The sequence below is a fragment of the Echinops telfairi genome, unplaced genomic scaffold, assembly GCF_000313985.2.
Source record: "Echinops telfairi isolate 266 unplaced genomic scaffold, ASM31398v2 ScPeMD7_25;HRSCAF=90, whole genome shotgun sequence".
Lineage (NCBI taxonomy): Eukaryota > Metazoa > Chordata > Mammalia > Afrosoricida > Tenrecidae > Echinops > Echinops telfairi.
In genome coordinates this window covers 31,973,169-31,984,901 of record NW_022103922.1, presented here as the reverse complement: position 1 = coordinate 31,984,901, position 11,733 = coordinate 31,973,169, and the positions used below count along the sequence as shown (strand labels likewise).

Sequence of the window (11,733 nt, the reverse complement as noted above, 5' to 3'; positions counted from 1 at the left end):
AAGGAGTGTCCAAAGACTCAAATTAAAATGTTTACCTTTTGAAATAAGGTTATGAGTTCCAATTTTTCATTTTTGCTACTTTCTCTCCCTAGGCCTTGCCTCTACTCTTGGCTCTGTCCTCTCTGGTTACTTGGAAATGTGATCCAGAGGCAACTTAAGGCCTGCCTTCTACTTTCACTGGAAGTTTATGCTATACTGTTTACACAGCTTCTTCTCAAGCTGCTCATTTATAGGGACGAAAGGGGGCACTTACTTCAACTATACTATGTGATTTCAAATAGTGATTAAATCATAACTTAAAATGATAATATCTAGTAGTCGACTTACCATGAAAATCTGCACCCAACTTCTTAGAAGCCATTTAGAACCTGTAAAACAAGGAAATACTCCTTAGGCACATGATGCCTTGATGGGAGAGAAACAAATAATTATTTTTAAAAATTGAGACTACAAAAAAACCAAATAAATAAATAAATAAAAAATTTTTAAAAAAAGAAAGAAACCAAATGGCCAAATGTTCTTAATAAATTTGTTCCAAGCCTGACATCGTCCCAAGACCTCCCAATCCCAATGTACAAAAAGGTGGAAGAAAAGAGAGAGAACTAACTTTTGGAAGAAAATTAAGCATTTCTATAATCAACATGTTTGAAGAAAAATTAGAAGACAAGTATACTGGCCATTTATATAACTAGCCACTAGGAAAATGACTCATTTATAAGCCATCAGAAGGAAAAATTAACTAATAAGCACATATCTTTCAGAAGTAAACTATAAATCTTAATATAAATATAGGAAGAATATCTATTTTATTCCCCTGATCACATATAGACCTTTTGCTGACAATTAGCGCTATTAAGAATGAAATTTCTGAGAGAAAAAAAAAGAATGAAATTTCTGAAAGGGAAAATGAACAACATACAATCAATCTCTTGTAGCTTTTAAATGGGTACAGATGTTTTTAATGGGGGAGGAAGACACAAAAAATCACACATCTGGCTTGACATTATCTTTGCACTTTCAGTCACCACGAGTACATACAATCACGCAACCGATACTGTCCATCTGGTAGCATCCATATGTATCTACATCCATAGTCCCACCCCCATAAAGTTTATTGTATGAAAAATTCAAATTACACTAATCCATAGCAAATGAGTGTTATTTTGCAACACCCATCAAAACATTATTATTACTACTACTCGATTATTATGTTAGAGATATTTCAGTGCATCTATAAGTGTTTCTTTAATGTTCATACGCATAGAAAGGCATACTGTACATTGTATGCTAGGGAGCCACAGGGAAAAGTACTAACCATGCCTCACTACCTTTCCTCAAATTCAGCTTATAGACAGATTTAAGAACAGACCTCACTTGTACATACTATGGTGTAGATAACATTCGCATAATGCCCTATTTGTTTCATAGAACACTGGTGGGTGTTAAGCAACACATGATTGTACAAAGTTCTTTCCATGACAAATAAAACAACCCGAGCTCTTTAACCTCAAAGCATCCCTCTTGGTATTCATACCTTTAGCCTAAGACATGGCCAAAAAAAATAGTTGTGGCATCATTTGGCACCACAATGAAAATGATCTGTTTTTACTGAAAGAAAAAAAAAATGGCAAATACATGTAGGCATCTTGTGAAAATTATTAAAAACAGAACAAAAATCACCAAGATTTTTTTAATTGACAAGCTGATTTTTAAATTTACACGGAAGCAAAGGAATAGAAGAGTTAAAACAATTTTTTAAAAATAACAAAGTTCAGCCGGCCTCAATCCCAAGGGACATGTCTGATCAGAGCACACAGGAGCAAATGAAGGTGGAAGAAGAGAGAGTGGAGCCCAACAAGCCTTGGCCCAACAAGCCTTGAGGATGAGATCCTTGCCCAGAGCAGTCAATGCACAGAGAAGGCCATATGGCCAGCCCCACTATGAGACACGACATCCCTCCCTGACCCATAGCTCTACAGGGGACAACACTGGAGACACAGTGTGGGGATTGTGCCGGATCTGGCCCCACCACACTGAGGCAAAACGCTAAGGACTTGGAACAGAACAGCAAAGGGCGCAGAACAAGGAAGTCCAAGAGAATACCAAAAATAGACTTTGGGGTTAGGGTACAAAACCCCATCAGACTCGACCAGAAAACACTCTAAAGGTCAACAAACAGACCTTGAACTATTTACAGATTTTTCTTTTTTGTCTGTCATTTGTTTTTTTGTTACTGTTGTTGTTTTCCTTTGTTGCTTTGTTTTGCTCTGTCTTGTTTTGTGCATATTATTTCTGCAGGTCTATCTAGATAAGATAGGTGGGATAAACAATCTTGGGGGGGACTTGGGAGAAGGGGAGATGGAGGAAAGGAAGTGGTGTTAACAAACCCAGGGACAAGGGAACAACAAGTGATCCAAAATTGGTGGCGAGGAGGGCATAAGAGACCTGGGCAGGGGCTTGATCAAAGGCAATGTAACCGAGAAGAATTAATGAAACCCAAATGAAGGCTGATCATGATAGTGGGATAAGAGGAAAGTAAAAGGAAATAGAGGAAAGAACTAGGAGGCAAAGGGCATTTACAGAGGTCTAAATACAGGCATGTACATATGTAAATACATTAATATATGATGACAGTGAAATAGATCTATGTGTATATATTTATAGGTTTAGTATTACGGTAGCAGATGGACACAGCCTCTACTCAAGTACTCCCTCAACACAAGAACATGTTCTATTAAATTGGCATTCTGAGATGCTCACCTTTCCAACACAATCACTGAAGACAAAACCGGATACATAAGCAAATGTAAAGAAAGCTGATGGTGCCCGGCTATCAAAAGATATAGTGTCTGAGGTCTTAAAGGCCTGAAGATAAACAAACGGTCATCTAGCTGAGAAGCAACATAGCCCGCATGGAAGTACACCAGTCTATGTGATCACGAGGTGTCGATGGGATCAGGTATCAGGCATCAAAGAACAAAAAATCCTATTATTGTAAATGAGAAGGAGTGGGGAGTGAGGACCCAAAACCCATCTGTGGGCAACTGGACATCCCCCTACAGAAAGGTTGTGGGGAGATGAGCCAGGCAGGATGCAGTATAATAACGGTGAAACATTCAACTTTCCCCTAGTTCTTAAATGCTTCCTCCCCGCACACTACCATGATCCCAATTCTACCTTATAAATCCAGGTAGACCAGAAGATGTACATTGGTACAGATAGGAAATGGAAACACAGGGAATCCAGGATAGATGAACCCCTCAGGACCAGTGGTGAGAGTGGCAATACCAGGAGGGTGGAGGGAAGGTGGAGTAAAAGGGGGAACCGATTACAAGGATCTACATATAACCCCCTCCCTGGAGGTCGGACAACAGAAAAGTGGGTGAAGGGAGATGTCGGACAGTATAAGATATGACAAAATAATAATAATTTATAAATTATCAACGGCTCATGAGGGAGGGAGGGTGGTGGAGGGAGAAAAAATGAGCTGATACCAAAGGCTCAAGTAGAAAGCAAATGTTTTGAGAATAATGATGGCAATAAATGTCCAAATGTGCTTGACACAATGGATGGATGGATGGATTGTGATAAGAGTTGTACGAGACCCCAATAAAATGATTTAAAATAAAATAATAAAGTTCAAGACTTACTATTAAACTTCATTAACTTCAAGACTTACTTTTAACTACATTAAGTTAATATGAAAATAGCCTAAGGATAGAACAGAGATCAAGGGAAAGGAGTCCAGAAACAGATTCATACACATGTAGCCAAATGGTTTTCAACAAAAGTAATTCAATAAGGAAAACAAAAATTCCTTTCTTAAGACATATGCCAGGTATTCATACGCAAACATATGCACATTTTTGTCTATACCTTGCATCATATATAAAAATTAATTTGGGAAGAATGGGAAGGTTATGTCAAAGGGGACAGTTTTTTTGTGGGGAGGAAAATGTTCCTTAAGTGATTAGGATGATGGTTGTACTCTGTGAAGAGATTTTGAATTAAATATTTTAAATGAGTGAGCTGTATAGCATGTAAATTATTTCTGAATAAAGCTACAGAAATTAATGTAGAAGAGATCGTAGATCTAAATGTAAAGACAAAACACAGAATGATAATCCTCCTACAATAGGAGAAAACCTTTGGATTAGGTAACAATCTTTTTAGACACAACACCAAAAGCACATGGTGGTTAATTACTTTTACAAGAATAAATGCCAGGCTAATTCCAAGAAGTTGGAAATTTAAGATGCTCCAAGTGTCCAACTCTTCCCAACATGCTGCACCCCCCAGTCCCACACACACTAAGTATATTCCCTTACGTGGGTTCTGCAATTCACTGCAACATCCCACAGAAACTCATAAAACTTTGAGGAACTGTCTCATGTGATGGTGGGTGATATTTGTTCAGCCTCTGATCCTAAGGTCAGGCAGAGGTGAGTCAAATACAAGGTCCAGAGTCAGAAACAAAAAATGTCCAAAAGTCAATAGCAGGTCTTCTTGCTTCTACCAAGCTGTCAGGAAATGGGGCATGGGTTTCCAAGTGAGGTAATGTGTGCTAGAACCAGTATATATACCCCACAAAGAATGGGGTCTTAAGCCACACCTTCCATAAAGGTAAAGCCCAAAGATGCCCTCAAGGAAACAGTGTGGCTCAGTTCATATCCTCTACTAAGGTAGGTTCTTAATCCCAATATATTCCTGTCCATCTAAAATGGACTATAGTCACAGGCATACAAAGTCCAGAATTATAATTTATATATATATTAAAAACTTTAATGATTTCAGTTTGTCTGTGTGACATAAAATGTCAAATTCCAGTTGACAAGGAGCTAAAATTACAAAACAAATGAATCACCAATTTTCAAAGAATCAACAAACCATTTTAAATTGAATTAACTTTCTAAATGTACATAGGCTTTTACAAGGTGTCAGGGTCACTATAAGGGACAGGAAGACCTTTACCACCCAGAAGTCAGATTCTTAGCAGCCTGAACAAACCCCCACAGGCACGTATCAGAAATTTGTTACTCTAAATCTCTTCTGGGAAGGAAGTAGTATCTGAGGATCCACCATCACTCAAGTACAGAAGATGTGTGTTCGGGGAGGGAGGGGAAAAATGAGGACCTAATGTAGGGGGTTTAAATGGAGAGAAAATGTTTTGAGAAACGATGTACAAATGCGCTTTACACAATTGATGTGTGTATGGATTGGGATAACAGTTGTATGAGCCCCTAATAAAATGTTAAAAAAATAAAAATACAAAAAGGATGGTGGGCAAAAAAAAAAAAAAAAAAAGATGTGTGCTTTAGTCTCTCTATCCCCCTTGGATCATAGAATCTCAGAGTACCAACATCGTCTTTATGGTAAATACCTATTTTCAACAACATAAACCGCAACAATATACATGGACCTCCTCAGTTAAAAAACACATGAATCACATGACTACATTTGTGTGAAGAAGAGAAGCTCAATATCATCAGCCAAAACAAGAACACCAAGGGCCATCTGTGGAATAGACCAGCCATCAACTGCTCAGATGCACACTCAGGTTCAGGTTTAAGCTGAAGAAAATGAAAACAAGTCCACAGGGGCCAAATTAAGACCTGTGACTCATCTGACGTTTAGAAACCATCTCAAGAACAGATTTGATGAACTGACACTAAAGATTTTGACCTGAAGAATTGTGGGATGGCATCAAGAATATCCAACAGGAAGAAAGCAAATGGTTATTATAACGGCAAGGAAAGAGAGAAAAAACCAGAGTGGACATTACAAAAACTTGCTCTTGAATGTAGAATAGCTAAATCAAATGGAATACTGAAAAGAGCTGAACAGAAATTTTTAAAGGGTAACACAAGACAAAGTGTTATCATGAAACGTGCGAAGACGTGGAGTTAGAAAATCAAAAAGTGTATGAGCCCCTAATAAAATGACTTAAAAAAAGGACATGTTCAGCATATCTCAAACTGAAAGAAACAAAATTCAAGCTTCAAATTTCAACAAAAGGGAGTAGTGCATGATTTAAAATCAGGAGAGGTATATATCAGAGTTGTATCCTTCCACTACACTTACTAAATCTGTATGCTCAGCAAAAAGTCCAAGAAGCCAGACTAAATGAAGGAGACCAGGGCAACAGGATTGGAGGAGGGCTTATTAATGACAACCTGTGCCAAGCAGAGGATACAACCTTGCTTGCTGAAAGCAGAAGGCCAGGTAGTGCTTTTTTGCTGTACACAGATAGGGTCCCTGAGTCGAAACACACTTGCTGGCACCTAGCAACAACAATCCCTAATATCTTCTGATATTGTAGGATATCAGGTCTTGAGAGGAAACTGTTTTTAAATCAGATTCCTCTTATTTTAAAAATGGCTTTGCAAACAACCCCAAAACAAAATGACATCAGAAACTCTTTTAAGAAAATTCCACTTAAATATAAATGGATTCCTGACTTTTAAAAAAGATTCAATCAAAAGACAATCCACAAAATGGAAGGAAGTATTTGTATTTACCCGAATAAGGAATATGTATCCAGAATAAACACTACCATACAATAATAAAAAGATGAATAACCCAATTTTAAAATGGGCAAAGGGTTGGTGTGTTGGCAAAAACGAGCAAAGGATTACAATTGCTATTTCTTCTAGGAAGATTTGCAAATGGACAGCTTAAAAAAAAAAAATCAAGTCCAATGCTGTGTTCATTCAGACTCAAAGCAACCCTATAGGACAGAGTAGAACCACTCGACACGATTTTCAAAATTTTCAACCTTTACAGAAGCAGACCACATCTTTCTCATTTAGAGCAGTTAATGAATTCAAACCACAAGCTTTTAAGTTAGCAGCTAAGCACTTTTACCAAATGTGCCACTTATTAGGTACCATTAAATCAGTTCCAACTCACAGTGACCCTATGCCCAACAAAAAGAAACACTGCCCAGTCCTGTGCCAACTTCACAATTGTTATGCTTGAGCCCGCTGTTGCATACACTGTGTCAGCCCATCTTGTTGAGGGTCTTCCTCTCTTTCGATGCCCCTCTGCCAAGCATGCTGTTGTTCTCCAGGGACTGGTCTCTCTTGATAAAATGTTCAAGTGATGACATGAAGTCTCAGCACCCTTGCTACTACAGGCATTCTAGCCGGGCTTCTTCAAAGAAAGATTTGTTTCTTCTGGCACCTGACAGCATTTTTAATATTCTTCAGCAGCACAATTCAAATGCACCAATTCTTCTGCGGTCTTCTTTCTTTCACATGCGTATGATGCAACTGAAAATATCACAGCTTAGGTCAGGCACGACTTAGTTCTTTTTTTTTTTTTTTTTACGACTTAGTTCTTAAACTTAATATCCTTGCTTTTCAACACTTCAATGATGCCTTGTGCAGCAAATTTTCCCAATGTTATGTGTTGTTTGATCTCTTGACTGCTGCTTCCATGAGTATTGCTTGTGGAACCAAGAAAGGAGAAATCCTTGACAATTTCAATCTTTTCTCCATTTATCATGATTTACAGCCGCGAAAACTCCTGGGAGGACCTCAGGATGACAACAGCGCTACTCTATACAATAGAGTGGATACTAGTTAGAATCGACTGGAGGGCAGCGAGTTTGTTTGGGGTTTGAGCTGAGAAAAATCATGTAATATATATGTTCCCTCATAAATTCATAATTTAAATGTAATTTACTTTATAATGCGCTTTAGTAATCTAAATGTTAAATTATAGAAAATTAAATGGTGAAAAAATCAGAAGGGAGGTTGTGTTAACACTGAGAATTTCTTTAACAAGTGAGAAGTAATCCTAACTCTTAAAATGACTTGAAAAGTTGGATTTAACTATTTTAAATATGCAAAAAATGTGCACAAGGCTGAGAAATATACTTGTCCCAAAAGTAAAGCTACAAACATTCACAAAATAAAAAGTATTTTCATGCATTTTCAACAAAATAAATTGCCATCCTTCTAGTAAAGGAAAGTATCAAGTAGAAATAAAGTAACAAAGACACATATTCTTAGGGGGGAATAGGGAGCAGATACCATTGATGACTATATAACCCACCCGATGGGAACAAACAACAGAATTGTATGTAAATAGATATCTTGGATGGTGTAAGATATGGGGGGGGGAACTATTATAAGGGAAAAAGGGGTTACTGGGGAGTGCGGGTGGAGAGAGGGAATAAAGGGGAGATGATATCAAGAAGTTCAAGAAAGAAAATGTTTTGAAACTGACTGTGATAGCAGTTGAATACTACTGCTTGCTGTGATTGAACTATGGAATGTTACATCTGTAAGAGCTCCCAATAAAATTATAAATTAAAAAAATTCTTAGTTAATAAGTACTTAAACTAATAAAAATCTAAATTCCCTGGTGCAACCAGGAACTTAATAGCAATGTTTAATTTTGTCAGCCAGTGCCTATTCAATTCAAGTTGCTTAAGAAAAAAACTTCAAGAAAATTGGAATTTCTGATTAAAAACGTACAGAACAAGAAACAAAATAGCTCACAACCGAACCAATAGGCAACATTATCATAGAGAAAAGGCTGACACCAAGGGCTCAAGTAGAAAGAAAATGTTTTGAGAATGATGATGGCAACAAATGTACAAATGTGCTTGACACAAGGGATGGATGTAACCCCCAATAAAGTGATTTAAAAAAAATAATAAAAAATAGAAAAAAGGTTGAAGTTGTCAAGAGTTTCCATTTACTTGAGTCCACAGTCAATGCCCATGGAAGCAGCATGCAAACGATGAGTTTCCCACTCACAGAGCCTCTATGTACAACAAAAAGAAAAACTGCCCAGTCTGGTAAGAGAGTAAACCATTTTCCAAGTACTCTATCAGTATGCTGGGATACTTGTACAACTTACAAGTCCTTTACATCTAAATTGGCCTTATAAAATTTTTTTTCATTTTTATAGCTATAATGCACAAGTAACTATAATGCACAAGTTTAATAATTGAATAAGTAGCTATAGTGCTATTTATCAAGTAGCTATAATGCACAAGTTTTCTAATTGAATAACCACTTAAAAATGAGGTTTACCAAGTTACTTATCATATGGTCTATTTGAGGCTATAACAAAAGTAACTACTGACTCAAAACAAAGCTCATTTCATAAAGTTTAACAAAAAAAATTTATAGTTGAATATCAACTCACTAGAAAATTTAAAAGCACAAATAATACAAAGAAAAATAACATAGCCTTGTCAAAGCAAATATTAGCCCAATCTGGTTTCCATAAGAATTGCAACTAAAAACTCAGCTAATTCCAGAAGAGGCCAAGGAAAATCCAAACACAGATGGATTTCTATGGACTCTGGACTCCTCTTATTCCCTCAAGCGTCCAGCAGTTGTCTTGATATCCCTTTCCTATCCTCTTGCCCTTTTCCCCTCAAACTTACTGAAAATATAATAGAAGATTATATAACGTAAACACTGGAATGCAAGTAAACAAAACAATGATTCCCTATACTTACCAGTGAATAGTTTGAAACCCCATGGTCAGTGGGACCAATATAATATCAGGATAAGAAAGTACTGACTGGTTAAAAGTCAAAATTAGAAGTCACAGCGTAAAATCATTAGCTAAGTGGAGATTTCAAATCAGAATTTTACTCATTCTTTTGAATTCATGTAAACATTTTCATTAGTGTAATTTTAGAGTTTAGTGAATTAAGACTATGGTATCCTCCAGAGGAAATCTGACCATGAATCTATCAATTTCATTTCTTTTAAACTGTTGAGTAATCATTGGTTGGGAGAAAAATAATTTCAAGAAATTGTAGAACCAAAAATGACATCTCCTCCCCAGCTCTTTCAAAAATCACACCAAAAGGCAGGAGACAGAGGACCTCTGGACAACCACAGTGTGGGTTTTTCTTCTAACCCCACTTCTTCCATCAGGTGGGGATGGTTTGGAGTCAATCAAAATCCAGAAAGAAAAATCTTTCAGGGTTTCTTCCAGAAATCAAGAGGCCTAGAGCAAGTAATCCCTAAAATTCTTCTCAAAATTAAGTGATCCAGATGATTTGTTTGTAACTATAGACTCTACTGGTTGTGTATAACCTTACACATACTAGAAAAATACTTCAAGACTTCATATTCTTAAATAGGACACATAAACATATGTAATCACTTGCTAAATCATAACTCAACAGTGTATATAGTCCACACCACACCCTATTTTTAACTGGAGAAAATGCCTACTCCTTGAAACTAAGAACTCTATCTCATTCTACAAGTAGCATATTTTTTCCACTCCATGTGATCTTCATACTTAGTGGATCACATCATTCTGACTGTTCCTATCAGGTGAAATCAGGCTGATTTCTCCCACAGAAATAATGAATTAACAGGGCTTTGCTCACAAAGCTGAGAATTCACAACCCACTACAATTTTGTAGAATATGAAAGATGTTGAAGAGAGGTTGTTGTTAAACAATTTTAAATATTATGATACAAAAGTAAACACCAGAACAGATGTCTTTACTTAAGATTCTACGGAATCTTTACCAAGCATATTATTTCTATTTTATTTAACCTGTTTCAACACATAAAGTGGAAACAAACACACCTTTGTTGTTTGTGATTTTATACAGGGTTTGTCTTCCTCAGTAGGCTTTATGCACTGTGAGACTCACTTCGGCTTCATGCATCACTGCACCAAGCAGTGTTTGGTCGCAGTATTGCTAAATACATATCTGTTGAATTAATGCTGCCAAATTCGTTATTATATGAGATTAACATAATATGAAATCTAAGACTTAACAACAATAGCACTAAAAAAAAAGAAAACTGGGGACAAAACCAGTTAGTTTTTTGTGTGTTTAAACACATATATCCAAACTCTCATTAATGCAATACAAAGACAAAAAGCTTAGTAAAGAACTCTTGGTAAGCACAATCACCAGAATGGTCCTAGCTGCATAGTGGTTATGAGTTGGGTTGTTAACTGCAAGGTAAGTTCGAAAGCATCAGCCACTCCTTGAGAGAAAGAGGGACTTCCTACTTCCATAAAGAGTTAAGTTACAGAATCTTACAGGGACGGTTCTGCCCTGTCTTTTAGAGTCGATATGAGTCGACACTGACTCTACGACAGTGAGTTTGTTTATAAGCAAAGATGTCACTTTGAGGACTAAGGTGCACCGGATACAAACTATGATACCACACATACTCATGTATAAGCCAAATTTTTCAGCACATTTTTAATGTTGTTTTTGTTAAAAATAGGTGCCATGGCTGATATTGAGGTCTGCTTATGCTTGCGTGTATACAGTACTTCCAATCACCTTTGGACATGATATAAGGAGAGACCAATCCTTGGAAAAGTAGAGGGTCGGCAAAAAAAAGGAAGAGCTTCAATGAGTAGAATACAGTAGCTGCAACATGAGCTCAAACATAATTGTGAGGATGGTGCGGATATGTAGATGGTTATACGTATTTATTATGAGTCAGCGCTGCCTTAAGCATAACAACAACACTGTTTCTTGGAGCAGCTCTGGGTGGTGTAAACAGCTAACATGCTTGATCATTAATGGAAAGACTGGAGATGTGAATCCACCAGAAAATCCTAAAAAGCTGTGTAAGACAGGGTTCTCTAGAGAGATAAAACTAAATTGCTGATAATTTAATATATTTATTTATAAAGATAATTAGATATATAACAAGAAATGAACTGTTAAATCATATACAGATAAATATGTAACACAAGAAATGAACAGTTAAATTA

The 11,733-nt window shown here is 36.7% G+C and overlaps 1 protein-coding gene across 2 annotated transcripts in view; it reads right to left on the bottom strand.

Moving 5' to 3' along the window:
• UBAP1 (ubiquitin associated protein 1) overlaps positions 1 to 11,733 on the bottom strand; it is a 59,953-nt gene that overhangs the window by 31,186 nt on the left and 17,034 nt on the right. For both annotated transcript variants that reach the window (XM_045289246.1, XM_045289244.1), the window contains exon 2: positions 328 to 368. In XM_045289246.1, coding sequence (XP_045145181.1) covers positions 328 to 330 — 3 coding nt within the window. In that variant the 5' untranslated portion in view covers positions 331 to 368. The remainder of the gene's footprint in view (positions 1 to 327; positions 369 to 11,733) is intronic.